The sequence below is a fragment of the Plodia interpunctella genome, chromosome 10, assembly GCF_027563975.2.
Source record: "Plodia interpunctella isolate USDA-ARS_2022_Savannah chromosome 10, ilPloInte3.2, whole genome shotgun sequence".
NCBI classification, from domain to species: Eukaryota; Metazoa; Arthropoda; class Insecta; order Lepidoptera; family Pyralidae; genus Plodia; species Plodia interpunctella.
In genome coordinates this window covers 8,477,277-8,499,649 of record NC_071303.1, presented here as the reverse complement: position 1 = coordinate 8,499,649, position 22,373 = coordinate 8,477,277, and the positions used below count along the sequence as shown (strand labels likewise).

The 22,373-nt window shown below is 33.3% G+C and overlaps 3 protein-coding genes and 1 long non-coding RNA gene across 8 annotated transcripts; 1 reads left to right on the top strand and 3 right to left on the bottom strand.

Moving 5' to 3' along the window:
• Nucleotides 1-25: 25 nt before the first annotated feature.
• LOC128672945 (pancreatic lipase-related protein 2-like) lies at nucleotides 26-2,196 on the bottom strand. The gene is made up of 4 exons (XM_053750482.1): nucleotides 1,930-2,196; nucleotides 1,325-1,628; nucleotides 826-989; nucleotides 26-579 (listed from the first exon to the last, which is right to left on the bottom strand). The coding sequence occupies exons 1-4, from the start codon at nucleotides 2,054-2,056 to the stop codon at nucleotides 59-61; spliced, it is 1,116 nt and encodes a 371-aa protein (XP_053606457.1). The 5' UTR covers nucleotides 2,057-2,196; the 3' UTR covers nucleotides 26-58.
• A 3,069-nt stretch (nucleotides 2,197-5,265) lies between these two features.
• Nucleotides 5,266-8,782, bottom strand: LOC128673195 (phospholipase A1-like). The gene is made up of 4 exons (XM_053750873.2): nucleotides 8,400-8,782; nucleotides 7,480-7,792; nucleotides 6,771-6,934; nucleotides 5,266-5,902 (listed from the first exon to the last, which is right to left on the bottom strand). The coding sequence occupies exons 1-4, from the start codon at nucleotides 8,506-8,508 to the stop codon at nucleotides 5,382-5,384; spliced, it is 1,107 nt and encodes a 368-aa protein (XP_053606848.1). The 5' UTR covers nucleotides 8,509-8,782; the 3' UTR covers nucleotides 5,266-5,381.
• Nucleotides 8,783-10,637: 1,855 nt separating this feature from the next.
• Nucleotides 10,638-19,654, top strand: LOC128673177 (lipase member H-like). 5 transcript variants are annotated; one of them, XR_008405049.1, is made up of 6 exons: nucleotides 10,638-11,048; nucleotides 12,464-12,535; nucleotides 13,387-13,690; nucleotides 14,125-14,288; nucleotides 14,591-16,789; nucleotides 17,095-17,212. XR_008405049.1 is itself a non-coding variant. In XM_053750844.2 (4 exons), the coding sequence occupies exons 1-4, from the start codon at nucleotides 16,675-16,677 to the stop codon at nucleotides 19,261-19,263; spliced, it is 1,104 nt and encodes a 367-aa protein (XP_053606819.1). In that variant the 5' UTR covers nucleotides 15,122-16,674; the 3' UTR covers nucleotides 19,264-19,653. The 5 variants fall into 5 exon arrangements, 2 of the variants coding, with proteins under 2 accessions (XP_053606819.1, XP_053606820.1); XR_008405050.1 differs by lacking the exon at nucleotides 12,464-12,535; XR_008405048.1 differs by lacking the exon at nucleotides 10,638-11,048 and having other exon boundaries at nucleotides 12,232-12,535.
• A 135-nt stretch (nucleotides 19,655-19,789) lies between these two features.
• Nucleotides 19,790-21,326, bottom strand: LOC128672994 (uncharacterized). The gene is made up of 3 exons (XR_008405024.1): nucleotides 21,214-21,326; nucleotides 20,940-21,048; nucleotides 19,790-20,740 (listed from the first exon to the last, which is right to left on the bottom strand). It is a non-coding gene; the product is annotated as an uncharacterized LOC128672994 (long non-coding RNA).
• Nucleotides 21,327-22,373: the final 1,047 nt, after the last annotated feature.

Genomic DNA, 22,373 nt, shown 5'->3' with positions numbered 1-22,373 from the left:
GTATAACTAAAATAAAATACAAGAAAAATTGTCAAAATTTTAATAATACTCAAATCAATCATAACGTTAATACTTCGTCATCATTCATTTTGATCAGTTTGTTCCAAACGTAATCTGTTTCTTTCTTCAATCCCTTTTCACCTAATGCATAAGGATAATAGTTACTTGTAGATAAATAATAAATGCCTTTAGCACTTCTATCTATATTAGGCCCAACTTTGATAGTTTCCATAGGCTTTCTATCAAAGCACTTTTTGTCTCGAGCATCTTGTACAGAGTCACATTTAAGGGCGATGAAAGCATCAGGATTCGCAACAGCCGCTATCCAAAGTTCAAAACTCCGAGCGTGACTGCAAAAAGGACCGCAGTACATCCAATAAAAGTCTCCTGGTTGGTACTCTCCACCGTTAACGTAAATACTAACAGTGCCAGATGGAACAGCCATTCCGAACATATCTACGTTAGTTAGAATCAAATCAACGAAGTCAGCGTCACTTTCGTCAACTCTGCCCTCAGGACCTCTGTTCTTGAAGCACGGCCCGGCGGGGTCCATGCCTGTTAGCCTCGCTACTTTGATACCTGCAAATTTTAAATAAATTTTAAAGATGCTATATCATGCTGAACTAGATCTTACTAGCTGCGCTCCGGGGCTTCGCTCAAACTACAAATTGGAAGAAAAGTAAAGGAAGTGTTTTCAGATAAGTCTCTCACTCTCTTAATCTGAGCTTTCCTACTTCTCCGTATGACTTCTAGTCTCTCGGCTCCACTTCGCGTGGTCTTTGGCATCCCTAGTTATCAGAAGTTTTAATCAATGGCGATTATTACCTGTTCGTTTATAAAAGCCCTTGGCTATGAACCCCATGGTATGACCTCCAAGACTGAGACCCAGCAGGTCCAGTTTTTTGGGGTCGAATTTGGGCTGGAATGCATGGAGTTTAGCGAGCATCTCACCTACAAGATCCCCGACAGTATACATCAGTCGTACCGCTCTGAAAAGACCAATTTAATTCAGTTTTCTATTGCAATACTGTTTTGTTAGTGAACCTAATTTCTAGGGTTGCGTATCATAAAGGGTTCCGCTCTCCTTCTATCTGTCTATTTGTCATCAGCCTGTATTTCATGAACCGTGATAGACAGTTGAAATTTTCACAGATGATGTATTTCTTTTATCGCTTTAACAATTAATACTGCTTAATTAACAGTATAAAATAAATATTTAAGGAGTCCCCGAGATGCGCAAGTCCGACTTGCACTTGGCCGGTTTTATTGAAAATTTAAAATTATTTTGGATTTTAAATACTGTGATTTATTTTTTTATACTTACATAGGGTATTCTTCTGTGTTAAACTTAATTACATCGAGTATAATAACATTATATCCCATTCTTTTGTAAAGCACTTTCATGATTCTTCCCATTGGAAAAGCGTAAATATTGTCCATCCAACCAGGCACATACAACAATGTGCGTTTGCTCCAGTCCATATCAGGGTCAGCCGCCAGCTGCTTCATCATATTGTAAGTATACACTTTTTTTGATTTTATCATATGAGATCTATATCCGTAAATATAGAATTTGATGAATCTTAATCTATTTTTTGATATTATTACAGGTTTCATCGAACCTGGACCTGAAAAAAGAACATAAACTTGTGAAATTTTTTGAACGGCGACCATTTGACTAAAATTTGACTCTAGTGTTAACAATAACACAAAAAGTAACTTGTGTCACACTCCAGTTTTTTCTCCTCCACCCCAAAAAATATTTCGGTCCAGTACACGGAATTAACGTGAAAGAACACAAACAGACACACTTTCACATTATACTCGTATTACTAGTATGAATTAGTATACGGACCGATGTTCTCACTGCTTAAAAATATGTATTAAAAATATATTTATGATAAATAAAACAAAATTATAATAACTTACAGTCTTCAGTTAAAAATGAAACTGGATATCCTTCCACTGTGTTATTACGTCTATGTGTTAAGGCATTGACACTGCCGGCCAAGAGAAACGGAGCACAAAAATATAATATATACGAATACACTTGCATTTTTATTTTATTCTATAATTTATTTATTTATTTGTTAGTTTACCTAAAAAACTTTTAATTAATTACAAGATATTTGTTAATTTTTCATTTCAAAGTGATTTATCATACATGACTCAAGAAAATGAGTTCAGCCGTTACGAAGACCGCATTTTCTTTTTAATGCCAGTTTCGATAAATTTTAATTTATACAAACATATCTACATATAAAAAAAAATTTGAACTTTATTTCACAATGTTTGAATTTTGAAAATGTATTTTAATAATTCATGGCACTGACAAACTACTAAGTGAAGGTTGGATCTGACACAGAAGGTTCTGTAGATTTATTTGCGATAATAGTCGTTAAATATCGTTATACTTAACGACTATTAGCGCATTATGCTTTGCTTCCATGAGTGTGTTACATATCCTTTAGTTTGTTGTCTAAGACTTTTGTAAATCGAACACTTTCTATATTTTTTCGTGCGAAGTGTAGAAGAAAAAGTACCAAAGCGGACATAGGAATCCAACGTTCTGTGCTTGAGTAAGAAACCGGGAAAGTAATCAGGTGTTAGAGAGAGAGAGGAGAGCGAAGTAGGAATTCCATTCGCTGGATTCCGAAAACGATTCAGATAGTGAGGACCTCTAGAGGAACCCGAACCCGCGAAAACCTCTTCATCATCTTTACTTTCATCATCAATTAAAATGTGGCCGTTCAAATCAAAAGGGACCTTATTGCGGCTGGCACTTAGGCCGTTGTTCGAGTACAACGGCAATAATGGCGTAAGTGGCGGGCGCCATAAGGTCCCTTTTGATCTGGACCGCCACAAATAAATTATTTTGTCAACATGATTGACCTCACCAAAAGCAGTCTACCTTTGACATTTTTCTAATTCAAGTAACGAATCCCTAAAAATTGAAAATTCAAACCATTTCATATTATTATGATTTATGAATGTTAAAGAGCATCAAATTATTTTGAACAATATAATAAGTATGTTAACATTATATTTTGGCACATAGACGTTGTCTCTAGGTATATGTTTACATAACAAGCATTCGCATGTTCTGATATATAAGGTTCATGGATTTTCCATTGTATTCAATGTAATGTTGCAGTCAAAACTCTTATACGGTCAAAACTACTTTTAACCAACCTCTTGAACAGATTTCCTCAACGATATTAGTAACCATTCATTAAGAACTTAAGCCGTTCATTAAGAACGGCGCTACCAATCCTTTGTGGGCATGGATTTAATAAGTACTTAACGAGGACCTACTAATTCCACGTTTGTGGATCCATAAAGGTTGTCATGTAAAAAAGGTAATTAAATGGCATAATAATCAATTGTTTAGGTAAAAAAGTAGGTAACAATAGGTAGGTAAACAATAGGTATAATAACAAACAATCCCAAATTGTGTGCGGGTCCTTCGAACTCGATGAATTTTCGACAAGTTTGTTGTGTGATTTGTATTTTGTATTTTATCGAATGTATTATACATTCGATAAAATACATACATACATATATACAATTTTGTATTTTATCGAATGTATAATACATTCGATAAAATACAAAATACACTATAAAAATACAATATTTTTATTTATTTATTATTGGAATATTTTAATTTCTTAATAACCTCGACAACTGCCCGCAAGGTAAGATTGTCAACTGGTTGACAGTTATATACTAAATCCGTGACAACTGTCGTAGTCAACAGGCACAACCATAGATTATCTACAAACGGCTTTCAAACGTATAAAAAAAAACGAAAGAAGGAACTCATAAGATCGATCAAAATATTTTTACAAAAACAAGCGTTACAAGGTCAAAGGCCGTGATTTCTTCCACGAGTTTCTTCCACCGATTACGCTCCCTCGACTCCTTCTCCACTCTAACCTTGATGGTGCATGTGGTCTGAGCGGCTGCTTTCTTAAAATTCTACGAATTCAGTAGTTTTCAGCTTTCAGTTATATTTAATATTGACTAAATATTCGTGGATACCTACTCTAAGAGCATACGAAAGTGTGGTCTTGGCAGAGAAGTTTTAAATAACCATGTTGTTTTGTGATGTGTAAACTTTTACTGATCCAATTCATATCAATATAATACAAAAACGGTTGACGTCGGGTTCGCGTCGTAGAATTGAAACTGATTCTTTTTGAGAATATGTCCATACTTCCCTACAGTAAAGAGAGAGAAAAAAATTGATTTTTTGTTTCTTTGCCTTTTTGTTCGTAATCAATAAACTCAAGGTTTTATCTACTCATGTACCAAATTTCACAATAATACGTCCAGTAGATTTTGCTTGAAAAAGTAACAAACCTACATACTCACTCACATACATCCTCACAAACTTTTAGCATTTATATATGAATAGGTTTCGAACAGATGGTTGACTTAAATCAACTTACATTAGAGTTTTTATTCACAGCTATTCTTCTCATATAAGATGATAATATAAAGCAACATATTACTCTTATTAGCTCCAATCAGCTGATCGGAAACTTCAAACTTGGCATAAACAAGACAAAATAAAAAAACCCCGACTTTCAATATTAATTTCGCTACAACTATTTAACGGCTAAACTGATTTTAATCAAACATATCTACGAACCACCGCATAACAATTAAACCGCAAACTACCAAATAAAAAAACCGCATCCAAATCGGTTCACATACACAGACAGACACATTTAGCGGTCAAACTTATAACACCCCTCTTTTTGCGTCGGGGGTTAAAAACCTATTGTTAAATAGGTTTTTCTATGCCAATTTTCATGCTTTATCTCCAGTTATTGTATTCCATGTACTATGTTTATTTAAAAAAAAATCCCAGTTAATAAACTCGCAAAATGTTATTTTATTTGACAAAGTATTTTTTATTTTATTAGAGTTTGTCAAATAAAATAACATTTTGCGTGTTGCCTCAGTCAACTTTTTAGTTTACTTTAGGCATCGTCGCGTCGCCTCGTCTTTTAGATAAAATCGCAGACTTTTCGATTTTCTGAGCAGGTATTGTACATACAATTTAGGTAATTAGATAGTATTTTTATAAGTTTTTATCTAGCTTGCAATGTATGGAATAATATAATAAGTATACCATATGAAAACTCCTCGACAATGAACCGCCACGCGTTGAATGAAACAAGGCCTGACCATCTCACAGCTACGGGACCGATTTTGAAAATTATGATAGGTATGTAAACACACCGTTTAACAAAATAATTTTATAGCATCCAACTAATTAATTTAATTTGGTAAAACATCGTCGAAATATTCACATCAAAATCTCAAAAAAAATCATACCTAGCACTAATTTATATAAACCTAGTTAACAAATATTAAAAACGTAAAACGTCATTATTGTTATAACTATGGTGTTGATTCAGCAAGTAATCGTTTTCTTTCTTCAAGCCAGCTTTCCCCAGGTAATATGGATAACCGCCTGTCGTAGTCAAAAGGAAGATACCAGTTTTAGTTCTATCTGTATCTGGCCCCATCAGATTAGTTTCAAGCGGCACTCTATCGTAGCAATTCCTTCGTCTCGCATCTTGTACCGAGTCACATTTGACAGCTATAAACTCTTTTGGATACGCCACAGCTGCTTTCCAAACTTGCAATGCTCTTTCATGACTGCAGATAACACTGCAAAGCATCCAGTATAATTTCCCTGGTTGGACTTCGCCGCCGTTGACGTAAAAGTTGACGTGGCCTACTGGAGCGGCCATACCGAACACGTGAATGTTCGTCATGATCACATCGACGAAGTCTGCGTCGCTCTCGTCCAGCCTTGTATCAGGTTCACGGTTTCTGAAGCATGGACCGCTGGGATCCAAGCCTGTTAGTCTTCCGATTTTTTCGCCTGAAATAGTAAAGTTAACATTTATTTCAAATTTTCAAGTAATCCTGGGGATTTCTCCATAATATAGTAACAGATATGGAGAAAGATAGAAGTTGCACAGAAAATTTATAACTAGAAAATCCTAACATGAAAAGCCAAGTTCCTTCACATTTAGCGGTCAAACTTATAACACCCCTCTTTTTGCGTAAGGGGTTAAAAATCTATTGTAAAATAGGTTTTTCTATGACAATTTTGACGCTTTGTCTGCAGTTATCGTATTCCATGTACTATGTTTATTTTAAAAAAATTCCCAATTAATTAATAAAATCGCAAAATGTTAACATGAACAACACAAACACAAACTAGAAAATCCTAACATTAAAAGCCAAGTTCCTCTTTGGGTAACTGAACCATCATCAAACAGATAATCATAAAGAGTTCAATTTCAGTTAAATCAAAATAATTTTATTTGGAGTATTCCTTCTTTAGAGCGATTTACAATAATTTTGTCTTTATTGAAGTGTATACGTATACGTAGGAAATATAATCTTTCATATTGACGACCTCGGTGGCGCAGTGGTAAAGTTCTTGCCACTGAACCGAGAGGTCCCGGGTTCGATCCCCGGTCGGGTCATGATGGAAAATGATATTTTTCTGATTGGCCCGGGTCTTGGATGTTTATCTATATATGTATATGTTATAAAAAAAAAGTATCGTTGAGTTAGTATCCCATAACACAAGTCTCGAACTTACTTTGGGGCTAACTCAATCTGTGTGATTTGTCCTAATATAATAAATAAAGCATTGTAGCATGTAACTGCATATTTATTCCAGAAAGACTTGTTGTGATCTGTTTTGTTTTTGTATTAGAAAATGCTACGTCGTTTACCTGTTAGTTTGGTATAGCTCTTGGCTATGAAGCTCATTGTCTGACCTCCAAGGCTGGCGCCAAGAAGTTGCAACTTTTTGGGGTCAAACTTCGGTTGTGTAGCCGAGAGACGGGCAAGCATTTCTGCAACATGGGCACCGATTGCCATCACGGCCCGAGCTGCCCTGAAACGGAATATTTATGTGAATTTCTCTCACTCTTTGTTACTCCACTTAATAGATCCATCGTTGAGCTAAATAATGATTTTGTTAATGTCTAAATTGAGAAACATATAGTGATATTACGTAACGGGGAACTGTCTTAGAGTATAGTTAACGTTCTTAATTCTCTACCCCGTAATTCATAAAAAGATTACAGTTTAAGCTGAAGTATTGTAGTATTGTAGTATATTGTCTCGTTGTCTACCAATATGTAACTTGTGATAGTATAATTTATCCTGTTTTATGAATAACATGGGTAGTGTATTGTTGATGATATTAGTAATAGATTTTTTTCTCATCTTATCATAATCTGAAAATGTATTTTTTCCATATATTTAGGATATCAGCGAACCAACAAATAATTTACAGTAAAATTTATATTTGTTGATCTTTGACCAATTGTATCTCTCTCATCTGAGTATTCTCCCTGTTTCTTCCTCAGCCGTAGAGCGTCGGAGCCCAGGGTCCGCTTACCTTTGGCCAAATAGACAAACATAATAAATACTTACACTGGATATTCTTTCTTCATGAATTTGAATATATTTAACACCCACACATTGTAACCTTTCTTTTTATATAGTGACTCGAATATTGGTCCATTGTTGGTATAATGATTTTTGATCGGAAAGTCATAGTTCTCTAACCAGCCTGGGATATAGAAGACGGTAGGTTTGTCCCAGTCCATAGAGGGATCGTTGGCAATTTCGTCCATTGTGTCATACGAGTATTTGGTCCTTTTGTTACCATTCGCTCCTGTTATGTATATCTGAATGTATTTCAAGTTTTTCTTCGTAATAACCACTGGATTTGTTGAGCCTGGGCCTGAAATATAACAATTATGTTTTATTATATCTATAAATATAATAAAACTGTAAATGGGTTATGTTTGTACATAGAAGATATTAAAGAAAAATATCTAATGGAACCCAAAACAATTTTTTGAGAATTTTTGTCTGTCTGTTGTTCGCGCATCACGAAAATACTGCTGGATGGAGTGCGGTGTTCACAGTTATATAGCGAACAGTCTAAACTTAAAATCTAGTATAGGTTTTAGCAAAACGTTGTTAGTAAGTAGTAAAGTTCCTATTTTTGTATACACTTGACTATAATTTTGAGTTTAATACTAGTTTTAAAAATTACTATATCAAAAATGATGGTTGCGTACAACTTTGGTTTCATTTTACCCCCGACGCAAAAAGAGGAGTTTTATAAGTTTAACTGTTAAGTGTGTCTGTCTGTCTGTGTACGTGGCACCGTATCTCATCAACATTTGAACCGATTTGGATGCGGTTTTTTTATTTGATAGCTAATTTTCGGTTCAGCCCTCAAAAGTTGTAGCGAAATGAATATTGAAAGTCGAGGATTTTTTTAATTTGTCTAACAAATAAACCTGTATGTAATAAGGATGTATGTAAAAAACAAAACTTACATTCAGGTAAAAAATTTGCAGGATATCCCTCGATAGTTTTATTGCTAACAAAAGCACTTACGCTGTCGAGAAAGAATACAGGAACACATAACAAGTATACAAATAACATTTTGTTTTTTTCTCTATCACACAATCACTGTACAATAATTTTGTTTATATTAACACTGGCACTTAATACATATTTATTTATATTAAGCACAGACAAAAAAATCGAGTTGATATTATGTACTTGGTTGACAGCGAGACAACCGAAGAATATAATATACGTAAATACGGACGTGAAAAAACGAAAATCACCAAGTCACTCATATGTAATAGTTTCCATGTTAAATAAATACAAGTTTAAATTAACAAGTTACAAATCTCCGACGTCAATGTTGAATGTTTAAAAAAAAAGACACGCGATCAAGTTGTCTTCTGAAAAAATGAAAATGGTTGAGCTTGATCAGCTCTATGGCTGTGGGTTCCGCACAAAAGTTTATGCGTACCTACGATGAACTGACGTTGGTATGATGTCTTTTAAACTTCTTTTAAAGTACCTTAAAATAGGTACTTATATTTTTTTTAGTTTATGTCATTGCGGTGTAACCATAAGAAAAATTGTAGACAAATTCAACGTCGACGGAATAAAAACATATGACCGACCTCATTCTTCTTTCATTTCTCCTCCGCACGTAAAGTTTATAAAATGAATATTATCTTTCAGCCTACATTATTTCTTTTATCCTTGCGCATTCCTTGGGTTGTGAGGCCGCGAAGCCGCAAATTTTAAAGATTTGACAGTGATGTTGCGACCGTCCCCACCTGACCTTTCTTAAGAATGCTATTTTTGCCTATACAAGTATGACTTTCACGGTAGAGATACATCGAAGCTTTTAGCAAGCCTTTTGGCAATTGATTTTCTCTGTGCAAGTTTTTGTAATAGCTTTTCGTTGTATTTCTGTGCGTAACCCTAAAAGGTATCAAGGTCCATGATGTATATAAATTGTGCATGTGATAAAGCTATTCCTTGAATTACCTATTACTCTATTTATTAGAAAATCCGTTCGTAGTTTTAAATATCTAAGTATATATAGGTATAGATAGACGGCGGGAAACGACTTTGTGTTATACCATGTAATGATTATAATTAATATTGATTGTAAGACTGTTGTGGCGATGAAACTCAACATGCGTAACATTTTGCGTAAGGAATGTCAAATATTAAAAAAAAAAAAAAAAACAATGTGTCATGGCCTACACAACGCCTTTACTTCCTTCCTTACTACGAGGCATGACTTATCATAAAATGATGTATGCAGGTTGTAAGGTATATATATATATATATATATATATATATATATATACTCAGTCTGACGTGTGTGTATGAAGTAAAAAAAAAATATTTTTTTGCATCCGGAACTACATTTCTGTTATACTAATTACAACATCCCACTAATATTATAAATGCGAAAGTTTGCGGGGATTTATGTGTGTATGTTTGTAATTCTTTCACGCGAAATTCACTTGATGAATTGTTATGAAATATATAATCTAGAATAATACATAGGGTACTTTTTATCCCGAAATTCCCACGGGAGCGAAGCCCCGGGGCGCCGCTGATGTAGAATATGTACTTTTTTAGAATATTAGAAATTATTTGCATTTTTATTAAAAGCCATAGCAATAGACAATAAAAAACAAACAAAAAATTTTGCTATTTCCAACACACTGCATTACAACACGAAGCGGTGGTGGTGTAATGGAAAAACGCCTGCCTGTGGATCGAAATGTCTCAGGTTCGAATCCTACTCGTGCCACATGGGTTTGTATACCAATTTGACTCATGTATAGTAGTTTTCATCGACCACCACTTGCTTCCAATTATGGAAAACATCGTGATGAAACCTGCACACTGGTTGATTAACTTATGTGTGAAATGGTTCTCGTGGCGTCACAACTCCGAACGCAATCGGGATCATGCGCAGAAGAGAGAGAAGGATAGCTTAACATTGCTATAAAATATCTTTGTGTATATTAGAAACCACATCATGTGGTAAATTTTAACTCCAAGCAAGAAAAAGAATATATTTTGTCATGAACCTGGGAACGTTTTTGTAAATTTGCATAAACCGAAAACATCAAGTCTCGTCGTCGCTGTAAAACATAAACTGAATCAATGACAATAAAAATAGTTTTTTCAAAACGTTGGTATTTAAACGTAAAACATGAAGCAAAGCAAAATATTGGAAAAGTACAATGTACCTACGCTGTCTGAACCTGGCTGTAAAGAAATATAATTTATACCAAAAAAAAAAAAGAAAACAAAATACCTACAGATTAAAAATTGGGTGCTTTTTTAGATCGTAAATAAGTGTATTACGTAGAGAACAAATGTCTGGGATATGTGTGGCTTCAACTAGGAGCAGACAAGTATCTTAAAAAGTGCACGAAGACAATTGTCTAAATTGCAATGTTTTCAACTAAAATGTTGAAGACGACGGAAAGTGGACATTCGTTACAAAGCAGATCTTCAATGGAAAAGGCCAGTAGTTGTTGTGTGTGTTTCATTTCACGTAATGACTACGACCTTCAGCCACGAGGAATAACGACTATCAAATAAAGACCACCGCTTTGCAGCTGAGGAGGGATTTAAGCACAGAATTTTCGGTAATTTTGTACGATATTATTTTTTTTTTCAGTTTAATTTAATAATTTTACCAATGGTATGGTCAATTGGCCAATTCCGTATAGTTTCATAGCAAACCACTTAAACTCATGATGGAGGAAGTCGAAAACTTCATAATAACCTGTACAATATGATGTCAAATAGGTATTATGTAAAGTAATAGTGACAATGTAAACCAAATCGTCAAAATATATGTTAACATTCATTATTCTAGAATTTCTGGAAATCCTTATTTTGCATTTATATTTGTATGGTTCCGTTATGAGTCACACAAAACCTAAAGAAATATGATTTAATGTTTTTGATAAAATATCAACTCATTGATATGAACTAGCAAACAATTCTCTTTAACTTCAAGATAGTCTCATCTTTCGAACCAAAAGGAAATATTATGATATAAGTATAAGTTATAAATAGGTAGATAAGTATATAGGTAATTTATTGTAATCTCAATGCAAAATTAGTGGTATCATTGAGTTTACTTTTTGGGAAAAGATATAAATTACAATATTTTCTCTTGCTTATAAATGAGGCTATTTTTTTCCGAAACCCCTTCACGTAATAAATAGCGAACAAACCCGCTACATTTATTAAAACTGATAAGATCACTTAGCCGCCTCATAAGCTATGTTTAAAATAAAGTTCTACGTTAGTCAGACATCACACGTCAGGCTCATTAAGCCTTATGAATAATACTTATAATCAATAGGTAACAAAAAATACAGGAAAAGGCTTGCATGCTAAACTATTCTGTAATGACCTCCGTGGCCTAATTGGCCATCATGCCGAACTGAACACTACCCGGTCAGGTCAAATGGAAAATGATCTTTTTCAGATTGACCTGGGTCTTGGATGTTTATCTATATACTCGTATGTATATGTTATACAATATAGTATCGTTGAGTTAGTATCCCATAACACAAGTTTCGAACTAACTTTGAGGCTTTTGTCCCTATATATTTATTTATTATGGTAGATATGGAACCACAAGACGTGAGATCTAACCGTCGCTTGATAATTTTGAGAGCTATGAAAATACTTTTCAAAAACTATTCGAACATCCATAAGTAAAATTCAACATTTTGCTAACAATATAAGCAAATATTATTCAAATTTATCAAAATTTGCATTAGTAATAAAATGTAATGTTTGAATCGTCTGAACATAAAATTGTTTAGATCGAACAAAACACTTAAAAACCCACCATTAAAATATATAAAATAAATAATTAAAATTTATTGGTTGCTAAAATTATATTTAACAGCTATACTTATGGCAATTTGATAGTTAAAATTAGGTACCTAAAGACAGGAAAAAAATATTTAAAAAATATAATAAAAATAATATAATATGAAAGTGTATACATTTTTAATATTTTATGTTCCAATGATTTTAGCCAGTAGTGCTAATGCGTTCACATATAATTATACCATTGAGGGATATCCTGTCTCATTTTTAACGGACGAATGTAAGTTAATTGTATTATATAAATTTATTAATGTAATTATTTTGACAATTATCATCAAACTTAGGTAATTAATTGTTCAGTCTATTACTTTGATCATTTGGTTATTTGCAATGTCTTAATTAGTAATGTTTGGGCACCTGGCTAGAAGGAATGATGGAAGGTGGAGTAAAGCTATAACTGAGTGGTACCCCAGAACTGGAAAACGGAGCGTAGGACATCCGGCAGCTAGATGGGTCGACGATGTAAAGGAAATTGCTGGCAACAATTGGATAGGGATGGAGGTGGTTAGCGGAGACGGAAGGAGGCCTATACCCAGCAGTGGGTCACGGAGGGCTGCAGATGATGAATTATGTTTATATTTAGTACCTAGTCAGGCAATCAGCAATCTTAGAATAATTATTGTGGAGCATATTTATGAAATTTCCTCACTTATGTTTGTTGAATTTCAACTTTTTATCTTGAATGTTATTCCAAATTTTTTTTACTTCTTTATTATATTGTAGGTTGGTCCCCAATTAAATTACATCCTAAAGATCTTTCAGTTGTTCTCAAAGGCTGACTGGTAGAGAATACTTTAACATTAAATGCGTCCTTTGTAACATAGCTACTGTTCAATAAAGTTTGATTATGATTATGACCATCAGCGAATCTCTTTGTCGTTTGACTGAGCAAAGTTCCGGTTTCATCCATAGGCACATAAGTTTTCAAATCAATTTCTTCTTGAACGACTTTTGTGGTCGTCAAAATCAAAAGGGACCTTATGTTCTAATACAAAACAACGGCAATAAAGACCTAAGTGCTAGTCGCTATAAGGTCCCTTTTGATTTGGATGACCACATTTCTATTTGCAGGTCCAGGTTCAATGAAGCCTATACAAATTTCAAAAAATAGATTGAGATTCATCAAGTTCTACATCTATGGAGCAAGGTCACATATGATCACATCAAAAAAAGTGTATACATATAATATGATGAAGCAGCTGGCGGCTAATCCTGATATGGACTGGAGCAAACGCACATTGTTGTATGTGCCTGGTTGGATGGACAATATTTACATGTTTCCAATAGGAAGAATTATGAAAGTGCTTTATAAAAAAATGGGATATAACGTAATTATACTCGATGTACTTAAGTTCACGACGCACGAATATCCAATGTGAGTAATTTTCATGTTTAAGTAAAATATCCTGGCAATATTACCTACTGACCTGTTTTTGACAAAAAAAAGTGACAAAATACAGGATGAGGATCGGAGCATCTTGAAATCGCAGTTGGTTGAATGAGCATCTTCACGTAAAACGACGTAAAACATCACGAAAGAATCAGCTTTATTGAATTGGCTATTGAGTGGTCCTTCCCTCAAAGCTATTGATCGATAACGTAAAAAAGATGAAACGATTTTTCAAAACAAAAGTAAACCTGACATTATAACTTACGTATTTTCCGTTTCAGAGTTTGACTTCAATTATTATTGATACAAATTGACTTATCATCAATGGACTTACATGAAGGTCCCCGTTTTCTACGTTGTCAATGGGTAATTGGATTTGGAATTTATACAATTTTCCATAATTTTGTTCTACATTTTAGAGCGGCACGGTTCATGTTTACTGTCGGCGATCTTGTAGGTGAGATGCTCGCTAAACTTCACGCTCTCCAACCCAAGTTCGACCCCAAGAAACTGGAACTGCTGGGTCTAAGTCTCGGAGGACATACTATGAGTTTTATAGCTAAAGGCTTCTATAAACGAACAGGTACACCCTTTACTTACCTAGAATCAATAAATGAATCTGACCAAATAAGTAGCTATCGTCTTCCTCGCACTATATTTTTGCATGGCTAGTAGAATAGACTGCGTCAAACTGAATAGCAGCAGTTTTGTTTACTCGTTTTGATAAAATAAGATCCATGGAAATGCTTATAAATAAGAATTTTCATTAACTACTTTATTTCCTCCAAAAGTAAAAAAATACCGTTGTCAAGAAGACACGAAATCCCTAACTCAACCTTATGTTCAATAATTATATCTTATTTAAAAATCCATTCAACATTGCAGGTATCAAAGTAGCGAGGCTGACAGGCATGGACCCCGCCGGGCCGTGCTTCAAGAACAGAGGTCCTGAGGGAAGAGTTGACGAGAGTGACGCTGACTTTGTTGATTTGATTCTAACTAACATAGATACATTGGGAATGGCTGCTCCAGTAGGTCATGTCAATATTTACGTCAACGGTGGAGAGTACCAACCAGGAGATATTTATTTTATATTATGTGGTCCTTTATGTAGTCATTGTCGCAGTATTTCACTATGGATATCTGCTATGACAAACCCTGATGCATTCATAGCCATAAAATGTGACTCTGTACAAGATGCTAGAGATAAAAATTGCTATGATAGAAAACCTATAGAAACTATTAAAATGGGACCGCATATAGATAGGAAAGCAAGAGGTATTTATTACTTGTCAACAACGAACTTTTATCCTTTTGCATTGGGAGAAAAGGGGTTGCTGAAGGAAAATGACTATGCTTTGAATAAACTGACTAAAATGAATGCAGATGAAGTATTAGCATTGTGATTGATAATATTTGTTATTTAGATGACTTAGTATCTAGTGGCTATTTTTCTTTGTGTTTTATTTTGTTACTCTTACGTGACAGGTAAGCCGTTGCTATTATAAAACTGAAAAAAATAATACGCACAGTATCAAACTTCTTTATTGATGATGGCTTCAGAACAGGCTTATTGTTAAGATGATTATTATAAACTAGTTGCGCCCCGGGGCTTCCCTCCTGTCGGAATATCGGGATAAAAGTATGTATTTTCCAGTTTATATTCTACCCGTGTACCAAATTTCATAACAATTGGTCCAGTAGATTTTGCGTGAAAGAGTAACAAAAATACATACTTAGATACATATTATATCTTCACCAAATGATACACACAAGTTTAGTTTAATTCAAACTATGTCAGCTATTTAATAATATCGAATATACCAAATCACAAGAAAAATTTAAATATACAAAGTTTTAGCAAGTTTCTAACCAGAACCGAACAAAGGACAAAGATCAACAGTGATTAAAAATGGATTTACGCATGTCGCATCTTTGGCGTTCCGTAACTTCTTCTTATTTATAAATTTACCCTTTTCTCTGTTATTACATGGAATGAAAAAATATAAATATATAATATATAAAATATATAGGGACAACCCACACAGATTGAGTTAGCCCCAAAGTAAGTTCGAGACTTATGTTTTCAAAGCAACTTTCTTGGCCAATTTGTTGGATGGAACATTGTTATTACACGCTAGCTGAATATGAAATCTACTATAGTACAAGTGTAGAATCTGATGATCACCAAAGGAAGTAGTAATCAACAGAAAAAAATCAATTGCACATGATTCAGATTAGAAACACGTGAAGATTCCTTCCTCCTTTCAGGAACTACCTCATCTTAAATCAACTCTTTAATTTTCTATCTCATTCTCTTCATTTCATTTCAAGAATTAATTTTCATTTCAGGTAGCCAGAGACACTTTTCCTTTCCTTCATGTCAGTTATTGAGTTTAACTTGCCTTGATTGGTCAAATCTTGTTAGCAAAATCTACACTATAAATACTGTCGATTGTCCTACTCGTTTAATATATCTCATTTGGTTTCATTTTTTTATGCTAATATGCATTAGCATAAAAACTATTTAACTAAATATTAAATTAATATATATTATGAAATTTCCTTTCTTCCTGTTCAGATAAATTCAACAGCTAAATCATTTTTTAAAATGTAATTAATAAATGAATAATTACGATGGCAGCTGTACAATTGTACCTACATAGTTTAGAACCATACTATGTGAATCTACTCACACTTAGCTTTAAGGAGTCAAAAAATTCAGAATATTTTAAAAATATCATTGGTACCTACATAATCAAACATCTGGAAGGGAAGTGGCATTTTAAAGACATGTATATAACAATACATTATTACAATATAGATATTTTTCCTTGAGTCATTGATGTGGGTTCAAGCCATTGTGGTATATAAGCCATTAAAAGTAACTAAGATATTGTTTTGTAAAGTATTGTAACTTTTACAAATATAGGCAATTAACAAAATTTTCGGCCTAAACAAGTTGTAAAATGTTCTTATATTTGTTTTATTTTTGTGCCCCAATAGTTTTAGCCAGCAGTGCCAATTCTTTTTCCTTTAATAGGACTGTGGAGGGATATCCTGTATCATTGTTGACGGATGATTGTAAGTTTACTATTATTTACATTTTCTCTTATAGACTGTTGGTAAAAAAACTGAACATTGAAAATTTAGATCAACAAGTAACGATGACACGACAAGACTTCTTTGAAATATAAAAGGAACGGTAGTAAGAAGTAGAGGATCATAAAGAACATGTTTCTTGAGCCAAACAATGAAAAGACAGGATCGCGTCAAGAAGTAAAATAGCATGGGTAAGATGCTAATAAAACATTAAGAATTACACAAAAAAGGAATTATACTAAACTGTCTACCAATTAGTATCTAATTAAAACATTTATTATTCACAGGTCCTGGTTCAATGAAACCTGTAGTAATTTCTAAAAGTAGACTAAGATTCATCAAGTTTTACGTTTACGGAGCAAAAACACCACAGATGACTCAGAGAAGAGAGTACAATTACAATATGGTCCATCTGTTAGCAGAGGATCCGACAATTGATTGGAATAAACGCATATTACTGTATGCACCTGGCTATATGGACAATATTCACAGTTTTCCTATGGGAAGAATCGTCAAAATGGTGTACAAGAAGTTGGGATACAATGTGATTGTTGTCGATGTATTGAAGTTCACCACACAGGAATGGCCTATGTAAGTGACATTGAAACATTTTCAAGTTTCAGTTTCATGTTTCATAATAGATACAGTATTTTGAACTTTTAAAACACCTATATAATAATGTAGATCAAAAATTTTAAGAGTCATTTCGCTCTTGATATTAGTGAAGTGTATCTGTTGTACAATGAAGTAACCAAAAAATCAGCCAAATTTGTGTGGCCAAATTTATTAATCAGCCAAATTTGTTAATCAGCCAAATTTATTGCTTGGAATTTCTAAATCATGTACAATAACAAAAATAAACAAAACTCTAAAGAAAAAGAAGGAAAAAGAAGATGAATTCAATTCACATTACTTTTTATGATAGCACAAATTAATTCAACTCAACGTGATATGAATATAAAGATAATCAATTTCGTTGTATTGTAATTTAAACGTTCAATATCGTTATCGAATCATTTAAAATATGTATAACTAAAATTCACTTAATGTATCAAGCTAAGTTTAAAGTATAGAAATATTACTATAATGTCACCTTACAATCATTTTATGATGGATTAAAAAACATATCAATGAATAAATATATGAGTTACAAAGTCTCATTCCATATTGTGGCCTACAATAGAGTGATCACTTTAACGAATACATTCTTTTTTTATTCCAGTGCGGTTCGGTTAATGTTAGCAGTCGGCGATCTTGCAGGGGAAATGCTGGCCAAACTCCATGCTCTCCAACCCAAGTTCGACCCTAAGAAAATGGAAATGTTGGGTCTCAGCCTTGGAGGACAATCCATGAGCTACATTGCAAAAGGCTTTTATAAACGTACAGGCAAGTATTTGAGTGGAATTATAACAAGAGGTACAAAGGTATGCATGGAGAATTCACTTTCATCTATTTATGCCGCCAAACAGCAGTGTTAGTTGTGTTCCGTTTTGGCGAGAGTCGCAGTGGTAGTATCAGTCGCAGTGTACTGTGTCTGCAGCAAAAGATCCTAGGACACTTTTTATGTATTTGAAAAGAACAAGACATTATATATAAATTTACAAATTATAAATGCAAAATTCAAAACTTACAACAATTCTACTTATGATCATATAAATCACTTATTGACTTCAAAAAATTACTCACATAAGTCGACAGCTGACTTTCAAAGCACATAGAAGAAGAAGCGGTATACCTATAATATCATTCTACATTACATTTATTACTATAACTATGTGATAAAATATTCAATAAGTGTATCAGTAATCTCCCGAAACTTTTGCGTTATCAAAAATGTCATGATGAATGATCAACTTTTTTTATGACAGCACAAATTAATTTCTTCCAATATAAACTTGTTCTTGGCCTAATCTTTTTCAAATAACTTGTTTTTAGGCATTAAAGTATCGAGAATAACTGCAATGGATCCTTCTGGACCTTGCTTCAAAAACCGAGGACCTGAAGGAAGGGTTGATGAGGGTGACGCTGACTTCGTTGATATAATATTCACTAATATGGATACAATGGGAATGGCTGCTCCAGCCGGACATGTTAACATCTACGTCAACGGCGGAGAATACCAACCAGGACACTTTTACTGGATGCTCTGCGGTCCGTTCTGCAGTCACGGTCGCAGCTATGAAATTTGGATATCATCTTTAGTAAATTCCGATGCATTCCTTGCCATTAAATGCGACTCTGTGCAAGATGCCAGAGACAAAAAGTGCTTTGATAGAAAACCTATGGAAACAATAAAAGTTGGACCTAAAACAGATAGAAATGCAAGAGGAATTTATTACTTATCTACAACTAACTTTTATCCGTATGCGTTAGGGGAAAATGGCTTGAAAAGAGAGGCAGATTATGTATGGAATAAACTGGCAAACATGAATGCAGATGAAGTATTAACATTGTGATTAAATAAAGTATTACTTTAAAAACAAATTGTTTTAAGTGTGTGCTGAATTTAAGATTCATAATATGTGGTATTCTCATAGTTTGTAGATATCTTTATTAATGAAGCTATCGGACACAAAAAGCTTTTTTCAAGTAAGACCAATTAGTTTTAGAGAACAATGTGTTCAAACAAATAAGTAATATCCTATAAATATGTACAGTTCATTTTAAATATGAATGTCGAGGACAATTAATATTAATTGAATCAACATGGAATTTTGAATGGATAACCGAAAATAACCAGGATAACTACTTAGGCAAGTAAAATAAAATAGAGAAGAATCTAGAAAGAAAATTGATAGACGAAGGATGATATATGAATTGATTACTTTACCTACCGGAAAAAACAGGATTGTGGCTAAATTAATTGATAATTTATTGATATAGTTTGTAACCAACCAAAAGAGGTAGAGTAAGAAAAATAAATAAAATCCTCTTAAATCATATATAAAAATATATTCAAATTCGTATTTTTGTCATCTTTAGTTCTAGTAGTTTTCACTTCTCTGCTCGTCCTACATGAATTTGTATACATCTGATTAAGGTATGTTATCAGTTTTAATTAACGACTACTTGACAGAATTAATTAAAACATAGGTATATACAGGAATAGTGACAACGGCGAATATATTTCAAGAAGTCTCGTCGTGTGATAGCGGCTATTATGTACATTACATATTACATATTATAACGACTTACTGGCCAATATTAATTAATGGAATTGATTGCAATGGCAATCAATTCCATTAATTAATATTAATTTCATCAATTCCATTAATAATAATAATTGGCAGAGTGTTTCGAAAGAAGTCCTTGCAAACCCTTATTTTTACGCCTTGCAAAGTAAAAAAGAATGCATTATTATTGTTTCGTTTCGGTGCTGGAGTTCCATTTTCATCAATTCTAACATAACGTTGTACTGGCTTTACTTCATCAATGGACTGAAGTATAAATGACCATTGTCTTTCAATATCACCCAAATCCCAGTAATCATTTAAAATTTCTTGGCGTTGGGTTTCATTAATGAGTGATCGGCATTTAAATTTACAGGTTTCTTTACAAGGGGGTTTAAGTATTCGTTCAGGCATTACTTTTTTAGTTTTAGATGATACGTAGGACTTACCACAATTTCTCAAATTTTAGCAACATTTTTCGTCCAACTTTCCTGTCTTGACCGTTTCTTTCCCTATTTTATAGGCGTCTAAACTATTTCAACTTCATTTGAGTTTGGAGTTTGATTTTTAGTTGTAGCTGTGTTTGACTGATACAATGAATCTTGTGGTAATGTATTTTCATTTATTGCGACGGTAGACATGTTTTCATTTTGGTTTATTTCTTGAGAGTTCCTTTCAGATGTCATTGGAATTTCACTAAATTCAGCTAATGTAAATCTGAATTTTGATTTTTAATCTGGATCTTTAACTGAGTCATCGCTATCTGCAAAGAAGTATAAATGAGAGGATAATTATTTGTAAAGTTATTATTATCTAGTAAAGTTATAAATTTAGGTACACTTTAGGTTATCAGGCAGTCAAAAACTTATCAGCGCAAGGAAATTAAAGAAGACATAATAACAAATGAATTCAAAATTTGTATATAATTTGTTTTGGTTACTTAGCTTTTAAGTTTTACCGACCTTCTACAAAAGATGATGACGAGGAGCTACTGGAAGAACTACTGGACGATGAACTTGCAGATTTAGAACGGCGGCGATAGTTTTGAGTTGTCTCTGAATTTTCTGAAATCTATGAATAAGTATAATAAAGTTTACACCGATATTTTAATCAAAGACTTTACTCTCAATGCAAAATACACGGACATCCTTCATACAATAGACTATCTAATGTAGGATGTCAGTGATAGTGGTTTCTAAAGCCGCAAAGTACGGAATAGTCGTGAAGCATACTTACCGATCATTTCATTCTCTTCAGTATCTGAAGAATCCATGTTATCATTTGAAACAACATCGCAACCATCATCTTCTGTTTTTTTCTTGCTAACTCTAACATCAATTTAGTCCTCGACCCCATCTGTAAATAATATTATTAGCACATACAGTGTAATAAGTGGAAATAAATATTTAAGCTGACTTCAAATTATTCGGCAAAATCAGCACATCTACAAATAACCCAAATTAAATTTTGCTAACGTGTAATCAAATTATCATCTTCAATGTTACAATAAGAGTTATCTCAGTGAAATTAATATTTTTTACAAGAAAACTGTGATATCAATAACCTAAAATTTTAATATTTTTTAAAAATTTCACGAACACTGTGATAACAAGTTATACCATGTTATTGAAGAAAGAAAGAAATAATATAAATAATTACTTTTCACAAAAAAACGCTGATATTATCATGATGTCACGTTTTTGGCGAAAGCCGGGAGCACTTCGTACAACAACTGAGCTGTCACAGTCTTGATGCTAACTGCATCGCCGAGTGAGATAGTGCTATACAGTGATATTTGCATCTCATTCTCTCGTAATAATTTGTCGGCCATTTTTAAAGTAAAAAATACCGCGATTTTACCAAAAATAGATCGCGACATCGCGATTTTGAATTTCAATAAAACAAAAAATTGAATATTTATAAATGACACACTGTCGTCGCAAATGAACGAAATAAGCTTTTGTTTCCCTAAAATGATGTTCTTTACAAAAAGCTACTCACTAATATTATAAATGCGAAAGTAAGCATGTTTATTTGTTACCTTATTCAACCAATATTCTTGAAATTTTGCATACATGTAGTGTGAAGTTTGGAGGAGGACTTATGGTACCTTTCATTCCGGAAAATGACGATTGCTTATAATATAGAAGTATAGTTATAACGCATATGTAAATTATTACTAGAAAGCTTACTGTTGTATTTAGATAGCAAATAAAATCAATGTACCCTGATTATTTGTGTAATACAAACTGCACTTCGATTTACGAAATCAACGAAGATTTCGAGCAACGTACATGTAGGTACACAGTTTTTGTGTCTTGGTTCTGAAGTAACATGTAATTGACTTCTAGAAGGTAGTCGCGGATTTTTTTTTTGCGTCATTACATACATGTTAG

Bases quoted from the DNA above. Each gene is read 5' to 3' on its own strand.
- LOC128672945 (XM_053750482.1), bottom strand. From the start codon at position 2,056: ATGCAAGTGTATTCGTATATATTATATTTTTGTGCTCCGTTTCTCTTG. The intron at 1,629-1,929 runs GTAAGTTATTAT...TTCTTTTTTCAG, and splicing joins TTCATTTTTAACTGAAGACT to GTCCAGGTTCGATGAAACCT. The intron at 990-1,324 runs GTAAGTATAAAA...TGGTCTTTTCAG, and splicing joins AACACAGAAGAATACCCTAT to AGCGGTACGACTGATGTATA.
- LOC128673195 (XM_053750873.2), bottom strand. From the start codon at position 8,508: ATGTTATTTGTATACTTGTTATGTGTTCCTGTATTCTTTCTCGACAGC. The intron at 7,793-8,399 runs GTAAGTTTTGTT...GTTATATTTCAG, and splicing joins TGCAAATTTTTTACCTGAAT to GCCCAGGCTCAACAAATCCA. The intron at 5,903-6,770 runs GTAAACGACGTA...TTACTATTTCAG, and splicing joins GAGCTATACCAAACTAACAG to GCGAAAAAATCGGAAGACTA.
- LOC128673177 (XM_053750844.2), top strand. From the start codon at position 16,675: ATGTTCTTATATTTGTTTTATTTTTGTGCCCCAATAGTTTTAGCCAGC. The intron at 16,790-17,094 runs GTAAGTTTACTA...TATTATTCACAG, and splicing joins ATCATTGTTGACGGATGATT to GTCCTGGTTCAATGAAACCT. The intron at 17,399-18,029 runs GTAAGTGACATT...TTTTTATTCCAG, and splicing joins ACCACACAGGAATGGCCTAT to TGCGGTTCGGTTAATGTTAG.